Here is a 19,993-nt window from a genome sequence, read left to right on the forward strand (position 1 = left end):
AGGGCTGCAGGAGAGACACTGGTTCAGAGGCTTGTCTATGGTCAGTTGATTCCATTGCTTCTGGACCCGTGATGAGGCAGAACAGCATGGCGGGAGCAGATGGTAGAGCGAAGTAGCTCACCTTGGCAGACAAGAGGCAGAGAAAGAAGAGAGGGGAAGAGAAGACAGACACAGACCGACAGGAAGAGCCAAGGCAAGATACAGTCCCCAAGGGCCTGCTCCTATGACCTGATCCCTTCAACCAGGCCTCACCTCCTGAGTTTCCCTCACCTTCCAATAACGACATCAGGTTATGAATCTACCAATGGATTAGTTTACTGGTGGTTAGAGCCCTCATGGTCCAAAACAGGCCGTATTGGAAAGTGGGCTAGTCACTTTCCTGTCACTGGGCCAAAATCCCTGACAGTGCGAATGAAAGGAGGTGAGTTTTATTTTGGCTCCTGGTTTTCAGAGGATTCTGTCTGTGTTTCCTTGGCTCCAACGAAGACACAGCCTAGTGGAAGGGCATGGCAGAGGAATGCTGCTTACCTCATGGCAGCCAGGAAGCAGTGTGAGAAGGGCGGAGGCAGGTAGAGAGATGCAAGCTCTAAAGGCACACAAAGGACAGCGACTGTCCCTCCAACCAGGCCCCACCTCCTCACAGCGTATGAACTAACTCCTCAAGGGATCACGATTCAATCACCTTTCAAAGGCCCCATCACTGAATACACAAGAACTGGGGGGACATTTTAGATCTCAACCATGTCAGGGGCCACACTTCCAGTACATGAGATACTTCATATTTTAACCGTAATAATTCTGTACCAACACGAGACCCCTTTTCAGACAGAGTGCCAGTGTGGGCTCCCACATTTCCAAAGATGGGGACAGGCTGAGGCACAGGATGAGTTGCTCAGCTCTTTCTTCTCCGTTCCCAATTTGGACCTCTTCCAAGCATTCTGATCCAAGGGAAAGACTAACCCACTCTTGAAAATAGCCACTGGGATCAAGAATAATCCAGACCTGTAGGAATTCATGGAAGTCTTTAAATTTTAGACAAGAGTTCACAAGTTGGAAATGAAAATTTGGGGACTTTCTCGGGTTGAATAAAAAGCACAATGTTATTGTATTTTCTTGTCAAACAATTTTATTTGCGGCAATAACTGAAGTATAATTTAATTCAACAGGAAATATCACACTTGGAGGAAAAACACAGAAAAAACTCAAGTTAAAGCCAAACATTCTTTCCAAGGCACAGCACTGACATTTTCAGATTGACAGCAGAATGAGTTTGTTTCCATGAAACAAAATCATGAGTCCAAAGTCTGCCTTTGAAGCAGTTTCCACTTTGTCTCCATTCCTCAGGCTCAGGGAACAATGCTGGTGGCCTTCCTGAGGGCCAGGTAGCCAGTGATGACGTCGGAGGGCAGCCTCCGAATATAGGAAAACTCTTCGATGGTGCTGAACCGCAGCTTGCTCTGTGGGTCTGTGTAGTTCGCCTGCGTCAGAAACAGGCACAGGGAGCGACAGAAACTTGTTATTGGTAGTGATATTTTAATTGAATCACAAGTGTAAAATTTTTCTTCTATTTTACTGGAAGTGAAATATGTTCATTACGTTTTACTGTCACCACAAACACTAAATTGCTCACTTTGGCAAAGATTTGCTAAATTTCTAAGACTTGAGAAATACTTCAGGGTACAGACTGGAGGAAGAACCACATCAGACTCAAGGACTCTTCTTTCTGGTGCCTCAACAGCTGCCGGCACCAAGTCCAAGAAGGAATTCATGATGGTCATCCCTGCCTGCCTTCGGACTCCCACCCGCCTCCAACAAACAGTCCAGGCTGTGTTCCTCCGGGCAGCAGATGCCCCAGTGCATGCTGGGCATCCCCCTGCTGCAGCCCATCTACCCTCATGCACTCCTCTCCAGGTCATGCATGCTTTGTCTCTTCCACAGCTCCCGGGTCAGCCTGCATTACACTGGAAGCGCCTGCCATTCTGTAACTGCAGTCAGGGTCATTTTGCCACTCATAATACTGATCATGTCATTCCTCAGCATGAAACTTCTCCACATGGCTCCTCTCTGCTTGTGGGACAAAATCCCAAGTCCTCAGTGTGGTTCCTTAAGCCCTGGACTTCTTTCCTTCTTAGCCACACATTCCCACTCTCCAGTTCTGATCACCTTGGCCTTTAAGTCATTCCTTCCTGCCAGGCCCATCCACATTCTCCTTGGTGGGGACCTCAACTCTCAGTGTTCAGCAATTACTTGCTCCTCTATCAGACCTGAGCCTGAAAGCCACACCTTCAGAGAAGCCTTATCTGTGCAATCACTGGGGTCAGGATCCACCCTCCACTCCTGCAGCACCACCTCCTGTGTACTGCTCATCTTTGTTGTTCTGAAAGTCAGTGACTCTAAATTTTAGGCTATGAATCCCCACAAGACAGGGCTGTGCTTTCGTCACCACTGTTCAGCAGCCGCTAGGTCACTGTACAGTGCACAGGAGCCTTCAGGCAAGCATTCCTGCAACAAATGAATGCAAGAATGCACGCATGAACAAATGAAGAGATGGTCAAGACCACCACAGAGAAGAGAATTTGTTTCCCAGACATATCAAAATTCTCTTTTGGTCTCTTGTTTTTTCCATATGTGAAATAGAAAAAAAAAAAAAATTGACCTACTCTGTATCTCAAAGCACATGACATCTGTAGAATTTGAAAAAAAAAAAAAAACAAAACAAAAAACACACACCAGTGAGTAATTTTAAACTCCTTTTAAAAAATTATAAAAGACACCATTAAAGTCTAGACAGATAATGTTCAATTACTCAAGTGTGGCTTGTCCGTTCCACTGCTGTCATCTATGTGCACCTCGATTCTCAGTAATTCTGTGGTTTGTTGAAAGAGAAGAGGCAACAAGCCGGAGAGAACTGAGTCATAGGTTTCTCATGCTCTTAAAAGTTTCTATCCTGCTGCTGGGCATCTCCCAAACGTATTCAGGAAAATGGGACTTATTCCTAAAAGGCTAAGATTATTTAGAGCTCACCATAAAATAAAACTTTGATCCTTTGGCTTGGTCTGGGTATTACTTTTCTGTACCACATTTCCTTTAATCTGTCATTAAAGATAAGGGAAGGCTTAATTAAGAAAATCAGTGACACGGCTCTTCTGAGGGAGGACACAGGCTGTGAGGCAGCTGGAATAACTAAGCGGCAGGGAAGCTGCCCGGAAGTTTCGAGCTGGGTACGGGCATCGCATCTGGCTCGGGTAATCTGGACCGCATATATGAACCAGCTGCCGCCTGGCCGTGCTCTGTGGCTGCCTCACTCCCACCACTGAACTGTGCTGAGCCGGCCAGCCCAAGTCCAGATCTCACTGCCAAGAGGCTGCTGAATAAACAGTGCGGGATACTGAGATCCTGTAGCACCAAAAAAAATCCAAAGACTGGAACCAATTGGACCTGACCCAGGAGCCAGCGCCCAGGATTTTGAACAGAAGGGTGCCACATATTATTCTGGAGTTGAAGAAATAAAAACCCTAATTCTACAATCCCTACTGTCTTCTGGATTCTGTCACTTAAACCTAGATGAAACAAAGGTCACCTCCCTACAGGGCAATCAGCAAATAGCTTTAGGCCTCGTTGCTGCAGGGTTCACAGTTCCCACTTCACCTAGAGCCCTAACACTTTCCATAGAAAGCTGGGCTTTACTTCTTAACTACATAACTTTAAATGGTATGAGTAACAAATGAATCATGTTCACCTCTAAAAATGTTTGCAACATTACAAATAATTTGAAAGTCTCCTTTTGTCACTACCTTGCACCTAAAAGACCTTTGCTTGGTTCTGAGGAAACCACTATTATGTGGGCAACCTTCTAGACTTTTAAAATTTAAATCCTCACACATATAAACACCACAGAGAAATTACACAAGCTAACTGCTCTGGCAGAGAGAGAGAGAGAGAGAGAGAGAGAGAGAGAATGGGTGTGTGTGTGTGTGTGTGTGTGTGTGTGTGTGTGTAATGGTACCACACTGTTTATACTGCATTGCATCTTTCTGTCAACAACATATCTTAGAACTTTATCCAAGTTGTTAATTGTGCATTTAGCTCAGAGAATAGTATGAAAATATCCCCAGCAATAGACCTTTACATTGTTTTGAACATTTTGCTACTATAGCATCTCACAAGTATCTCTGTGTGAAGTTCATTCTGCACTCTATGTTTTTTTCAGGGGAGAGAGGGAGACAGATCTCATCATGCAGTTCAGGCCAGCCTTGAAATCACTATGTAACTCAGGCTGGCCTCAAACTTGTGATGATCCTCCTGGTGGAGTTCTTTGTATGTTCAGAATTTAATTCTCACACTCAGTAGGGCAAGAGGTTTTAGGTAATGTGTACCACGGCAAGCCCCCTGCTGACAGCATAAAGAGGCCTGCAATAGTGTCTTTCAACACTAATTCACTTCCTAACAAGTGAAAACCAAGGCACCAGCAGACTGTAATGGAGAGGATGAAGCCAGCATTTGATGGGCTAGGCTCCATATCTGCCCATAAATCAAAGCTCAAAACAACACACAGAGAGATTTCCACTTTGGGTCATAACAAAACAGCAGATGCCAGACTAGTTTTCCTGCCATAAACAAAACAACTATTAAAATGGGTCAAATACATGAGGCAACTATTTTCAGGCAATCTACAAGCGACAGCACAAGTGCAATGAGTATGAAAAGAGACATTTACAAAATAGAGCTGGATTACCCCAATCTCTTTGCCACATAATGTCTGACCATGGGGCAGGGAGCTGGCACTCAAGCAGAACACAGTAGATCCACTGAGCTTGGAGGGACAGACCAGATTGTGGGTCTCGTGAAACAGATGAAATCTGCAAAGCTGGGCACAGGAAGATGAGGTGCTGCACTAGAAGGGAGTAAAAGTCTTCTTGGGATTCCCTGAGAGCCCGTTACCATGGGCTAGGCGATGCATGCTCAAGGCAGGATTGCATAAATCTTACTGGAAAATGGTAAAAAAGGAACACAGATTTGAGAGGTTGCGCAGTGCTGGAAGTCACTGAAGTTCCAGCCCCTCCAGGATAGAGATTTCTACAACATTCCAGGCCTCCAGCTAAGAAAACAGAAAGGCTACAACTTAGGTATAAAAGTCATGCTCTGAGTAAGGCCTATTCCAGTCCCATCAAAATAAACCTGATACTAAACAGCCATAATATTAGCAGAGGAAGCTGTACATAGTGGTGCACGCCTGTAAACCCAGCACTTAAGGAGGCTAAAAGGAGAATCGCAAGGGTGAGCCCCGCCTGGGCAACTTAATGGGACCATGACTCAAAATAAAAAAGGTCTGGGGGTAACTCAGGGTGAAGGCTCAGGATTCAACCCCTAGTACCAAAAAAAAAAAAAAAAAAAAAAAAAAGCACCAAAGAATAAAGAGCTTACAAGTTAAGTGCAATTCAGTTAAAGGAATTTCAAGAACTTGAGCTTTCTTTCCATAGACCTGTCCTAAGATAATTAATCCAAATTAATCCTATATCTCCTTAAGGTGATTAGTAAGTAACTGAGCTACCTGCAGGGGAACAAAAAAAAATCAATATTCTTCAAAAAAAGATAACAAAAATCTAGAGTTTGTACCATGTAACATCCACAATGTTGAGTACATAATAAAAAAAACTAGTAGCTATGAAAAGAAATAGGAAAATGTGCCCCATTAAGAAAAAAGCAGCCAACAGAAACTGGCCAAGATGAACCAAATGCTGGAGATAATAAAGAAGCACTTTTAAAGCAGCTATTATACATTTTTGAAGAATATATATATCTATCTATACCTGTATCTGTATCTATATCTGTATCTCTATCTACATATTGGAAATCAGTGTGGAGATTCCACAAAAAACTAGGATTGGAGGTCCCATTTGACCCAGCTATTCCCCTGCTGGGTATCTTCCCAGAAGAATTAAAAACATCTCTTAGTTCATTGAAAAGAAAGGTTTGTGCTAATATTGTTTGGGCAATCAAATGCTTATATCTTGTACTCTGAGTAACTACAGATAACAACACGCAATGTATTAACCATCGTTACCCTCCTATTATCTTGTTTTGAAATTTTGTTTTACTTTTGTCTCTTTAAAATAAAAATAAAAAATAAAAAAAGAGTTAGGTATGACAGATTTTTAAGCCATCAGACAGAACATTTAAAATAACTATACCTTATATGTTAAATGAGTTAAGGGAAAGACAATAGGTAAAACTAGAAAGTATTTCACCAGGGACATGGCAATTGTAAGAATCAAATAAAGAAGCTAGAAATTAAAATAGTAACAGGTTAAGAATGCTTCTGATGGGCTCTCTGACACAGTGCAGTGAGGAAATAACTTGAAGACACATTAATAGAAATTACTCAACTGGAAGGCCAGCCTGTACTACATAGCAAGACTCTGTCTCAAAAAATAAATAAAAATAAAGAATCACTCAAATGGGACTGACAAGAAATAAAAGTTTAAAAAAATCAAAATAAAACAGAACAGAGCATTCAAGAATGATTAGGGCTCTATCAAATGGATTAACAAGCACATATTTGGAATCTTAGAAGAAGAGAGAGAGACAAGGCAAAAGAAATATTTCACAAAGTAACAGTTTTCTAAAACTCATGACAGATACTAAACCTCAGGTACAAAAAGCTCTGAGAATATCAAGCAGGAAAATACCAGAAACATGTTACTTAGACATGGTCATCTTCAAACTGCTAAAAACAAAAAGTAAAGAGAAAATCCTAACAGCAGTCAAATCGAAGAGAAACATTAGAGAGGAAGAAAAGCAGGAATTATATAGGCTTTTCATCAGAAACCACAGCAGTGAAAGGATGACATTTAGACAGGAAGAAGGGGACAAAAGAAAAAAACTGTCAACAAAGCCTTCTGTACCCACTGAAAATATTGTTCAAAGATGAAGGAGAAACAAAATCTTTCTTTATCTAAACAAAAATTAAAGAATTTGTTGCTGGCAGATTATAAGAATACTAAATGAGGTCATTTTGGCAGAAACAAATATGGTATTAGGCTGAAAATCAGATGCCCACAATGAAGTGAAGAAAGTTGGAAATAGAACAAATGAAAGCAAAAGAAACATTCTTTCTTTATTTTTATTTCTTTAAAAAATAACTAAAGCAAACATTAATAGCAACATATTTTACATTTCTAACACATGTATAAGTAAATTGCATGACCGCAAAAGATGAAAGACTGCAACTGAAAATATATTATGATATTTGAAAACAGACTCAGATTATTTAAATACATACATTGCAAAGAAAGGGTAAACATTCATAATATTGAGACTCTGCCTCAAAAACACCAAAACAAAAAACAAACGAGCAAAAAAATCCTGGCACTTTATAAAGAAACGAGCTCAAGATCTTGGCGGCTACAGGGTCCAGGCAGCACGGGGCCAGGGTAGCGGCATCACGGAGTGGTGGTGAGGGAACTGCCCAAGTGTAGAAGGGGCACACGTGCAAGAGATTAGGCTTACTGTTCTCAGAACAACACTCTCTTGCAGGAACTAATGCATCCCTGAGACCAGACCCAGACCTCTTCCACTTCTGAGAGATGGAATTAATCATCCACGAGGAGAAGCCTCCATGATCGAATTGCCTTTGTTTAGCCCCAATTCTTAAAGGCTGCATCAATATTCACACACTGGGGACCAAGCTCATAATATATGAACCTTTGGAGAACAAACCATACCCAAATCATAGCATGTTGTTATATTAAAGTAGACTTCAGAACAATGAAAAGGACTAGGATATTATGTAATGACAGAGGAGGCGATTCTCCTTTGTATGAGATAAGTAATTAATTTGGTCCATTTGTTACAGAAGTGGAAGTCATACATTTTCATGAACTCACACATTTAAAGGATATGTATGTGAGTTTAATAAGTGGCTGCTTCATTTCTACAGCTGTCAGAAAAGTTCCACCTTCCAAATTTATTGGAGATGAAGAAAGGATTAAAAAGGAGAAGTGGAGATAATCTTCACAGGTTCTGTACCTGCACTACGTTTCGCAAATAAGGAAATAGGGTTCTCTGGCTCCAGAGCTTCAGCAAATTGCCCAGCTCCTACTCTTTTGGCTTTGCTGGTGGTTCCCAAACTGTGTTCCCCAGAAGCATTTGAGGGGTCACTTTGGTGGGTGTGGGCCATATTCACATAGGGCCACAGTGGGGAGCAGACTCAGCTCTTTCAGATATCCAGATTCTATAAACTATTTCATTTGGAAAGGGGGTTCTGAAAGTGACTGTCCTTGTTGTAGTGCCCCTGTGCAGACATGTAAAGGTTTTTGTTTTTGTTTGCAGTGGTGGGGATCAAACTCAAGGCCTCAAGCATATGAAGCAGGTGCTCTTCTATTGGGCTATACCCCCAACCCTAAATATTTTTTTAAAGTACAATCAATCATCTAAAATGCAGGTTTTGAAAACTTCAGCAATGAAAAATGAAATAACTGTTTTTCTCAAGAAGTAAAATTCAAGTCTCCTGTTTTCTGGAGCAATCATCCTTCCAGCTGCCGACACAGGTTGCAACATAAATGCCTTGCACAAACCCTTTACCGTCACAGAATACAGGTTCCAGGCAGAATCAATGGTGGTTGATATTGAACACTAACTAGACAGACACCTTTTCAGTTTAATGTTTAATATATAGAGAGGTAATTGTACTCACAAGGAGGCCTGAAACATCAGAATACTTCTTAGCTGGTTTAAAGGATGGAGGGGCATCAATACTGAAGTCTGTGAAAAAGAGAAAAAAGATGACTAAACTAGCCTTAAGACATTCTAACTCCTTTTCTTTCTTTCTAAAATAACATTTGATAATATTCCTGAAATGTTCCTCTTTGCTTATTTACTCATAGAATTCCCTGTGGGTTAACCAGAGAAGTAAATGAGGAGTCTTAGAGAAATAGTACAGTATGTCATAGACCAAGTGCTAGCTCTGGATCTAGCCCTGCCCTGTCACCAGGGACTCTATTCTAGCAAACTGCCGGAAAGCGCATCTGCCCACAAGCTACTTTTACAGTTTTAGGCTGCATGGGTTGATGGTGACGAAACGCCAAACAACCCAACGACTGGATCTGAGCACTCAGACTCCTGCACATCCACACCCTATTGACTGACTAACTTACGTGACACCCATCTGAGTCACCTCCGTGAAAGATGCACAGCAGGGCAGGGATCTTTGAACCTGTACTCCCCAGTGACGTTGAACAGAACACCTAACAGTGTTGTAGATAGATTTAGACATCCTGAATCAGAAAATGTTTACTCTGAAAGGTACTGGCCAGAAAGCAAAAGCACTGGCCTTTCAGCTGGTCACGGGAAGCCCTCATAAATCTGGCATTAGACTTGGGCTACTTGGTTTCTGGAATGAAATTTTAAGAATTGGCTTTTTTTTTTTTTAAACTGGGAATTGAACTCAGGACCTTACATTTGCCAGGCAGGTGCTTATGCCACTGAGCTATATCCTCAGCCCAAGAACAGGTTTTTGAATAAGAAGTTTTTCTAATAAAACCATCAATATGAGCATATCAGAACCTGTTTCTCCTGAATGAAATTTCAGTGACACTAAAAATCACACACCCATGACGACGCAAACAGAGTTAACACAGATAATGGTTAAGAGGAAATAAACACCTAATATCCCTTGATTGAGCCCACTATAAAATTTTCAGGCTGAAAACTTCTTTCCTACAATAATATGAACCCAATAAAATTACGTAGGTTTGTTATGAGAAAGTTACTAGTCTAAGCATTATAAACAAGGGAAGGCTCTAAACAGCTCACAGTTAGGATCGTTCAGTTGCCAAGGCAATGCCCTTTCAGCAGCGAGAATCTGTTTCAGGTTCTTCCAGGTTCTGTTCTTCTTGCCAGCTACTGCACCACCATGGCCAGAGTGCTCAAATTAAAAACATGGATTAGAAGAAACAAAAATCAATAGATACTACCATTTGAGAATCTGACATTTACACTTAATCCTGTTACGGACTGCTCATTCTATCAGCCATGATATGTACCCGAGACCTTTTTAAAAAAAGTATTTCACTGTACACTTTTAATCTTTGTTTTTTGTTTTTTTAAAAAGGCGGCTTTGGACTGTCAAAATCCATGTGTTAGTGGTGATGGAATAGAAATGAAAGGCTATTTCACGTGCTCAGAGAAAATTAAATCCTTTATTAGATCTAACTTTGTAGAATTCTCTTGTAACTTCATCATTTTAAAATAAATTTACTACAAAGTTAGATTTAACCTCATGACTGCAGCTCTAAATCCCTTCTGAGGGCAAGTCTCTCCCTAGTAAATTACTAATGATCCACAAGAACTCAAGTGAGTTTCAATCATGGCATGGCAAGCCTTCTGGAAATCTGTTTTTCTTCATTTTTGTGCTATGAAGATTATATAATAAAATGGAGAAGACTACAAAATATTTGCAGACACTGGTTAACCCTGTACTTCCAAAACTCATTCATAAAAAAAATAAGTTTTTCATCGCATAATCTGAATCATGATAATTTATTATATCCTTCAAAAATGAAAGGGAGGCTGGGCATGGTGGTGCCTGCCTGTAATCCCAGTACTTGGGAGGCAGCAGGATCATTGAGAGTTCAAGGCCAGCTTGGGCTACAAAGTGAGCTCAAGGCCAGTCTGAACTGCATAGGGAAACCCTGCCTCAAAAAGACAAAAAAAAAAGTCAAAGGAAAAGTATCCTGTTTCTACTTCACAGCACCATAATTCAGATTTACTTAAGAAAACTAATAAGAAGCACTCTTAAATATTTCAAGCCTCATCTAAACTTACATAAAGCCAATACAAAGGGAAGGAGAACAATCACTGTGGAAATGACCCACCCTCAAAACACTATCCTTTCATAAGTTCCACAAAGGGCACCAGTCCTCGGAGTATGGACCTTGGGAAATGAGCAAGAAGGGATTTTCTTCTCCTGTCCCCTCCTTCCCAACACAGCTCTTGGGAGAAGGTGGCAACTTGAACAGAGGGAGAAGAGGTCACCAGAGCCACCACAGCCTCAGTCCCAGCATACTCAGAGGACAAAGTGTTTGCTTCTTTTATTTATAGAATACTTTAGATGCTTACCACAAAGTTGGGATCCTTAAATGGCAAAGGTTTGGCAGCTTTTTCCACAGGTCCTGTGCTAAACTCAGAGGACACCACTTTATTCTCACTCATGGTTTCCATGCTGACACCCTTAAAACAGTAAGAATAGTTTGAGGTCAACTTCTGGATTCCCCACTTCGGCTCTTAAAAAAACAGGACATGCAAGGGAAGACCATGAGGCCAAAGTTGCAGCAGGTAGCAGGTCCCAGATGAGGCTCTGCCAGCTGAGGAGCCACTGCTCTGAAGAGTGGCCAGAAGAGACAGGCAGGGCCACGGCTGCCACGGTTCCCGGCTGCCACGGTTCCCAGCTGCCATGGCTCCTGGCTGCCACGGTTCCCGGGTGCCCCTTGTGCTGTGCTCAGGGATGGCTCTCCTACATGAGCTGGCTCATTTAATCCTCAAAGCTCCTACAAAGAAGGTGCTGTTGTCCCCACCTTATAAAAGGAAAACAGAGACTCAAGGTGATAGGTTCAAGGCCACAAAGTACTTGGCCTTAAATTCAGGCCCAGGTCAGAACGATTCTAACCCATTTCCATCACACCACACCATCCCTACTCCTGCTGATCTTGTTAACCATGCCTTAAAAATTAAGGCCAAAAGATCTGGTCCTGAAGCTCTAGTCAGCCAGAGAACGCAGGTTGCCGCTGGAATGTGAAGGGCACAACAGGACAAGGGCATTCTGAGAAAGGAAAACGGAGAGGAAGCTAGAGGGCCACAGGTCAGCTGGCTGCAGAGAGTGCCCTGACAAGCAGGCTGAGATGCTTTAAAAACTTTTAAGTTAACACTCCCAAAGAAGCAGGCCAAAATAAGAAGTAACTTCTGATTCCTAATACAGTTCTAATCTTCCCAGGCTACTTTTTAAAACACTGAGATACAATTTATATATAGTAAATGTTTCCACTACTGGAATCCAAATCTCTGACCAAGATACAGAACAATCCACCAGAGTTCCCGGAGAGTTCGCTCATGCCCCTTCTTGGTCAATATGTTCAGGCCACAGGGGCAGCCACTGCGTTGATTTCTACCCCATCTGTCTGTTCTAGAACCTCATATAAATAGAATCTGACATCATGCAGTCTTTACCTTCTTTAGCTCAGTGTAAAGATATATCAACGTTGTTACATCCATCAGTAGTTTGTTTCACTGTATTTTCCTACTATTCAGTGGAGTCGAGTTCTACTATATTTATATGCTACAAGTCACCCATTTTCCTGTTGATGAATACTTCATTTGTTTTCAGGGTACAGCTAAATAAAGCTGCCGTGATGTGTTTTTATTTCTCTTGGGTGAACACCCAGGAGCAGAGTGATGACATTATTAGGTGAATGTACGTTTAATTTTACAAGGAGATTGTGTGTCTGGTGTACACATGTGCACTCCCCCATCCCTGCCATGGGATCTATGGTGGGGGGCATTAACTGTGCTGCAACTGTTCTTGGAAAGGGCTTGTCAAACACGGTCCCAGGCTCCTCTGCAGGATGTCACCACATAGGCCTGGGCTCTAGCAAAAAATCTAGAACCTGTGTTACCACTCCTCTGACCACACGGCCACCTCCGTCTGTGCGGCCTCCCCCGTCAGCCTCCTTCAATCCACAGTCTTTCCTGTCATCATATAAAACCCGTGCTTACACTGGAACTGTTCTTTTAAGAGGTAGTAGTCCAGGTGCAAAGAAGACAGACCAGGCCACTGACCAAAAGGGGCACGAGGAGCAGGTCTGAGAAGATTTGCCAGTGTGAGAAGGAAGGACACTGTTATGGTTTGTGTCTAGATACCCCCTCCCAAAACTTTACGTACTTTTCGATGAGGCTTTTTCAGAGATGGCTGAATCTACAGTTTGTGAGTGATTCATGGTTCAACGCTGGGATTAAGAGTGCTTGGATTAAAGGTGGGTGATTGCTTCATCAGTCCACTGATTGGACTGGAACCACCCTAATCTCAGCATTCTGGATAAAAAGGGACAGAAAGAGGCTTGTTTCTGTCTTCCTCTCCTGTTGCTTTTGCTGTCTTCCACCATGAATGATTGCCCCTGAGCCATGCCAGCTAATTACAAACTGAAACCTCCTCGAACTGTGAGCTAAGTAAATCTTTTCCCCTTTAACTTTGGGTGTCAGATATTTTGTCTCAGCAATGACAGAAAAGTAACTAAGACAGAGACCATTCTCCCAAGGAGCCTAACCGTAAGAGTGCACCAGAAGACCACCCAGCAGGAAACAGATCAATGCCCACAAATTACCACTACAACATCATTCAGATGCCAGCTTCATTCTTCCTTCAGAGGCCAGGGTCACTGGGTGGTGGTCGGGTGGGTAGAATATATCACAACTCTAAGAACTCTAATATGAAGTGGGCATCATAGTAGAAAAGGAAAAAACAGTCAGCTAGAGAAAATCCAAAGTTTAATCCAGGGAAAACAGGCTGAATGTGGACGAGATTTCCTGGGACCAGAGACACTTCATCTTTGTTGTCTGAGTTTCCACAAAGAATATGACTACTGATACAACACTGCTGCAATCTGGCAGAAACAAAGTACAGTGCTACAGAAGCAACAAGAAGGTTCTAAAGGAAAATAAAATCCAAGCCTCAAGGCCTGGGACAGTGATGACAGGTACACCCCCGGAGTGCGCTCAGGTCCTAGGGCCCCATCTTCAGGGAGTACAGTTAGCTTTTGTTTCTACTCTAAAATGCTGTAAGACTGCACTTCTCCCTTTCTGTTTATTTCTCTCCCGTGATTGTTACTGTGGAAGCACAAAGGTGTTGAGTACCGGTGAAAAGAAAGGGATGCTGGGGATTCTACTGACGCAGCTGTTTTGTCCCTAGGCCCCAGGGAGAACAGTGTCAGACGGCGGTCTCTGACTGAGATTCAGGCAAGTGAGCTTCTCAGAGGCCACTATGAAAAGTGGTACCGCAGCAAGTCAGCACTGGCTGAATAATCTGGAAGTTCTGCCAGGGGAGAGGCGCACACCAGACACAGCTGCTGACAGCAAGGGGAGGATGGCAAGCAGAGAGAGAGCCAGAAGTCAGCCGTGCCAGGCAGTCAGCTAAAGAGTCGAGAAGGGGATGAAAATGACGCACAGGAGCATGGGTTTTGTTTTAAATAGATCTCCAAGCTGAAGAGCTCACACCACCCTCTGCTCTGCTCTTTCCAGCAGGCCAGGCACCCAGGGAAGTCAAGAGACCCCAGAAGAGAAACCACCCTGACTCCTCGAAAGGCTCCTGTCTGAATGGAGGGCTCTTGCTTCTCAAATCAGATACACTCCTGCACAAGGCCCAGAACGGGTTTTCTTTCCATCTTTCCTCCTCAACCCCACTCCCACACTCCTGTGACTCCACCTTGGTCCTCCCTTCCCTTCGGCTTCAGTCCAGCTGTGACTCCTGTCTCCTAATGACAGGATGAAAGGGAGAAACCCTTAGTCAAAGGGAAGGTCAAGTTATAAAGCTCATATGCAATGAAATAAAATTTAAAATGATGTATAGTTTCCATATTACGAAAGCATTATTAACACTAAGAGACTTTTACGAGATGAACTGTTCGGCCTCAAGTCATGAATGCCCTAAGGAGAGGAGAGGAAGTAACGCCTAGACTAAGGCTGTGATTTTGGTGGTACCAGGGAGCACTAAGCTACATGCCCAGCCCTTTCTATTTTTTCATGGTGACACAGGGTCTTGATAAGTTGCCCAGGTTGGCCCAGAACTAGCAATCTGCCTACCTCAGCCTGAGATTGCAGGCATCACCACACCCGGCCTGGCCTGCTATTAAAGAAGCACATGCCCGTAGCCAACAGACTGGAGTCAGCAAGCCTGGGGTCTCCGTCTATCTGGTCAACTGTAGAGCACAAATAAATGGTGTAGTCTCTCCAGACAGCAGCTTGCATGACTCAGACTCAGACTTCAGGATAACTTAGGCCTTCTGTCTGTGGTTACAAAGCAAGGAAGCAAATGTCTTTTGTCTTGTCCCTGAAAAATTAAACACCAGCTATATCTGTCTAAAAGTTGGCTCTAGTTTAAAACTAGAGATAGGAGGGTTACTTAAACTGGCAAAAAGCCAGGCATGGTGGCACACACCTGTAATCCCAGCATTTGGGAGGCAGAGGCAAGAGGATCATTGCAAGTTAGAGGCCAGCCTGGGATAACTAGTGAGTTCAGGAACAGCCCGAACTACATAGTGAGACCCTGTCTCAAAAAAACAAACAAACAACCCCCTTGCCCCCCGCCGCAAAATACAAACACCCTTTCCCAAAAAAGCTGGAATAAATAAGAGCACCTAAATCCTTGGAATATAATGAAGTAATTATTCCTAAAAAGCTTCTTAGACTTTGTAAAATCTAATTGAGAAGACTACCAACACAGAACAAGGTTCCTAAAATGATGTTAAGTAAAAAACAGGTAAACAATGTTATATCTACCTGTAGAAAGAATAACATGAGCAAGATTACTCTTTTGGTGGTGGTGGTGGTACTGGTGATTAAGCTCAGGACCTTCACACTATGCTACAATTCCCAGTCTTTTTTATTATATTTTATTTAAGTCACTAAATTGCCCTTGAATTTGAACTTGAACTTTCAATCCTCCTGCCTCAGCCTTCTAGAGAGCTGGGACTAAAGGTGTGCACCACCACGTCTGACTCCACCATGACTTCTTTTGAAAGTTAGGTCAGAATGATTACTTTTTACGTGGGCAAATCAAATCAGTCTGGCACTCTCTGGTGGCCTCCGATTACTCATCATCTCTGTGGCCCTCGTGTCTGCCGTGTGCATTACTCTTCCAAAGAAGCAACTACTGCCTCTCAGCATCAGGTACTTTGCTAACTATTTATTAGCCATCACAAGTCAAAAGTTTATTAAGTAATGGTCAGTCTATAAGTCAATTAGGTTTCTCAGAAACATTTAATAACTAGGACAGGCATTTGAAAAGCCTTAAATGCCCTATATGGAGCCAGTAAAATTCCCTTACAAACCAGTTCCCTCCAACACATTTGGTTATACCAAAAATCTAATCACAGCTTCCAACATAGAGAGTGATACCATTAAAAACAAAAAGAATGTGGAGTTTAGACAGCCTTCTTGGGTTGAATCTTAACTCTTGCTTATTAGCTGTGTGACCTCAGGCAAATTACTCAGTCTTTTGTTTTTTGGTTTTTTTTGTAGACAGGGTCTTGCTGTGTAGTTTAGGCTGGACTTGAACTCACTATGTAGCCCAGGCTGGCCTCAAACTCACAGCAATCGTCCTGCCTCAACCTCCCAAGTACTGGGATTATAGTCATGTGTGATCATGCCCCATGAGACAGTCTTTAGAAAATGCTTAGAACAGTGTCTAGCACAAAGTAAATGTTCAAGAAATATTAATTACCATTATTTACCTTGTCTTTCACCTTAGCACTTATCTGTTCTGCAAACTCACCAATTTAATATTAATCCTTTTCAAAGTATCATAACCAGAATGAATGGAAGGTAGCACTTTCATAATGGTATTAACCAATAACTCCATTAGTTACACCTGAAAATGTAAATCCAAACAGAATTACAGTTCTAAGGAATTTATGGATATAAGCAGACACAAACAGCACTTTCTGCTGCACTAAAGATCTTGATGGAGTAATAAAGCAAAATTATTGTATTGAAACCACATCCTAGGATTGATCTATGGTGACTTCCATCAGTGCTTTACTCTGAGTACTTTTAGAACAAAAATATTTCCTCCAAATCCTGAGGGCTCCTAGGCACTTAAGTATGCACTAAATTTTACTTTAGAAACTGCATGTACATTTCTGGAAAGTAAAACTCACCTTAAGAATCCATGATATCAAGTTATTTTATTTTATTTTATTTATTTTTTAAGGATATCAAGTTATTTTAAATAAACTCTAAAAATATTCTAATACCATCTTATGTAAATGTCCTTTGTAATTTTTTAAATCCCATCAAAGTTTTACATATTTTGTTATTAAGAAACCCAAGAGGTATAATTATTAAAGCAGGGAAACTTAGGTGCTGAAAAAAATCCTTCTAACTCAAGAAATACAATCATTTATATAAAAACACTCACTTTCATGCTGATAAAACCTTGGGCAACCAGAGGAAATCTAACATGCAGAAATCTGAGTCTGGAACACCTTCTCTATTTAAATCCACCATCTTCAAAGTCAACCTCAAGTCCCTCTGCCTCCCCACCTTCTCCTCCTTATAACTATCACTGCCCAAGGTCATCTTTTCCTGTCCTGCTACAATACGGTACCAACATGGGGGAGCATCCATGCTCCCCTTTGGCTCAAGGTTGGAAATTACCTTATCATTCCAGTTGTTTCATATGTTATACATACGATCATAGCAAAATTCCAGCATATCTCCCCCACGTACATATACCTCCCAGTCATTCAAACAAACATTCATCTAGGACTGCTGTGAAAGGATTTTGCAGTATCATTAAGGTCTAAATCAGCTGACTTTAAATAAAGGCGATTACCCAAGTGGGCCTCCTCTAATCACATAAATCTTTTAAGTCTAAATCCAGTACTCAGAGATAAGAGAAGCCAGAGATATTTGATGTGTGAGAGGGATTGGACACAGGGAGATTCTCTATAGTTGGCTGGGAGATGGAAGAGACCATGTGACAAGGAATGCTGGCAATACAAGGAGATAGGGACCCACAATCTCTAGAGAATTGAATTCTGTTAACAATCTGAATGAGCCTAGATACAATTTTTGCCCAGATCCTTTAGATAAGAACTCAGCTAGTTGATTCTTTTATTTATTTTTTTTTTTTTTTGAGACAGGATCTTGCTATGCAGTTCAGGCTGGCCTCAAACTCATGGCAATCCTCTTGCCTCAGCCTCCCAAGTGCTGGGACTGTAAGGCGTGCACCACCATGCCTAATTAACTAATTCCAGTTGATTAGTGATTTTAGTTTTGTGATACATGAAGAAGAGAACTAACAGTCTATCTTATGCCAGGACTTCTAACCTACAGAACATGTGCTAATAAATGTGTATTATTTAAGCCACTAAGATTGTAGTAGTTTATTAACAGCAACAATAGAAAACTAATCCAATATGTATCTGTCATTCTCTCTTCTTGGGAGATTTCTGAGAGTGTGGCACAAGCTATAATCTTTTGAAATGTCTTAGGCAAACTGCTCGGGGCATAACTGAAATATAGTACTATACCATAAATTCTTGCTGCTTGAACTGAACTGAAAAAAACAGAAACGCTGCACAGCTTAGGGTCACTACAGGAAAATTCCAGGCAGCTCTCAAGGGAGAGTACTGTGTTAATAGCTGCATATGCTACGGATCAGGGAACCAGAGCAGGAGAAAAATCTAGAATTTATTTCCACAGACAGAAGCCAAGTTTTGTTTCTTCCTCACGGGATGCTAAGGGTGGAAATGGGGTAACTGGTTACTATATCTCCTTAAACACTAGCTAGGAAGAGAAGAGGCAAGACAAAAGAATTCACTATGCCAGGAAATGCCTCACTCTTTCCAGCCTCTCCTAAAGGGGCCGTTAAAACAGAGGTGCTCAAGGGATGTCTAGTATCTCCTCAGTGAGAGTCCTGAGGCCACCACAACTGAAATTGCTACCAGAATTGAAATTTTTACCACATTGGGTTATTGGAAATTTCCAGCATCCTGAAGTCATTTGGTCACTTGCTGGAGCTTTGTTGTGATGGGAGTAGATCAATGCGATCCTATCCCACATGGCCAATGAAAGGGTCAAAAGAATAATTTCTCCTAAAATGTACTAATGTTATTTGATCTTGGCACAAGTGAGTATCAAAACACATCATGGACATACTCGGACTGAGTACCCACAATCTATCTGACAAAGGACTCCAATCAAGCATATAAACCAGGCATGGGGGTGCATGCCTGTAATCCCAGCACTCATGATGTCGAAGGAGGAGGATCGCTGTGAGGTCGAGGCCAGTAGGGGCTATATAATGAGTTCAAGGCCAGCCTGAACTACACAGCAAGACCCTATCTCAACAACAAAAAAAAAAGAAAGAAAGAAAGAAAGAAAAAAAAGAATATATGAGAAACTCATACTTCTCAATTTTTTGAAAGTTAGAGAAATAATCAGGCAGTTCACAATAGATATTGGAATGGCCAATAGCAGAGGAAAAGGTGGTTGGTATCAGCCATCACAGAAACATAACTCAAACACTGAGTTACCACTAGCTATTCAACAGAATGGCTAAAATCTCAAGACTGGCAATGCTAAGTATTTTTTAAAGATGTAGAACTGGAATTCTTGTATTTTGCCGGTGAGAATGCAAAATTGTGAAACTATATTGGGAAATATCATTTAACAGCTTCTTAGTTAAGTGTGTGTCTATCTTCTGATCCAGCAATTCCACTAAAAATCAAAAGAAAGGAAGGCATAAATCTACACAAAGCTAGTTTGAACAAAAGTGTTCGTAGCAGCTTATGTATAGAAGCCAAAACCTGAACCAGGCACGGTGGCACATGCCTGTAATCCCAGAACTGGGGTGATTCAGGCAGGAGCATTGCTGGGAGTTCAAGGCCAGCCTGCACTACATAGTGAGACCCCGTCTCAACAAAAAACAAAACAAAACAAAACAAAATGCCCAAACCCGTAAGCTACTCAAATATCCATCAACTGTTTATACAACATTTCAGTAAAGGATGATTTTCAAAAATATGATTTCCCAAAGGAACCCAGAAGGCCACAGAAGAAAATATGTTCCATACAATCCCATTTATATTATGTTTGAGAACAAAACAATAGCAGAGTAGCAGTCATCTCTGGTAGGGGCAGAAGAAACCGCAAGGAGTCAACAGGTAATTTACTGGGTTTCCTAGGTCTTTTTTTTTTTTTTTTTTTTTTTTTTTTTTTTTTT

General features: G+C 41.7%; 1 protein-coding gene across 3 annotated transcripts in view; it reads right to left on the reverse strand.

The window, feature by feature from the left end:
• Window positions 1-1,103: 1,103 nt before the first annotated feature.
• Window positions 1,104-19,993, reverse strand: part of Ino80c (INO80 complex subunit C) — a 20,373-nt gene continuing 1,483 nt past the window's right edge. For 2 of the 3 annotated variants that reach the window (XM_005372802.2, XM_013509834.1), the window contains exons 2-5: window positions 11,119-11,229; window positions 9,814-9,925; window positions 8,696-8,763; window positions 1,104-1,478 (exon numbers count right to left, since the gene is read on the reverse strand). In XM_005372802.2, coding sequence (XP_005372859.1) covers window positions 1,347-1,478; window positions 8,696-8,763; window positions 9,814-9,925; window positions 11,119-11,229 — 423 coding nt within the window. In that variant the 3' untranslated portion in view covers window positions 1,104-1,346. Of the gene's footprint in view, window positions 1,479-8,695; window positions 8,764-9,813; window positions 9,926-11,118; window positions 11,230-12,082; window positions 12,164-19,993 lie in introns of those variants that run through there. The other variant, XM_013509865.1, reaches the window with a different exon arrangement.

This window comes from Chinchilla lanigera, unplaced genomic scaffold, assembly GCF_000276665.1.
Source record: "Chinchilla lanigera isolate Chin_1 unplaced genomic scaffold, ChiLan1.0 scaffold00001, whole genome shotgun sequence".
In the NCBI taxonomy this organism is placed as follows: Eukaryota; Metazoa; Chordata; class Mammalia; order Rodentia; family Chinchillidae; genus Chinchilla; species Chinchilla lanigera.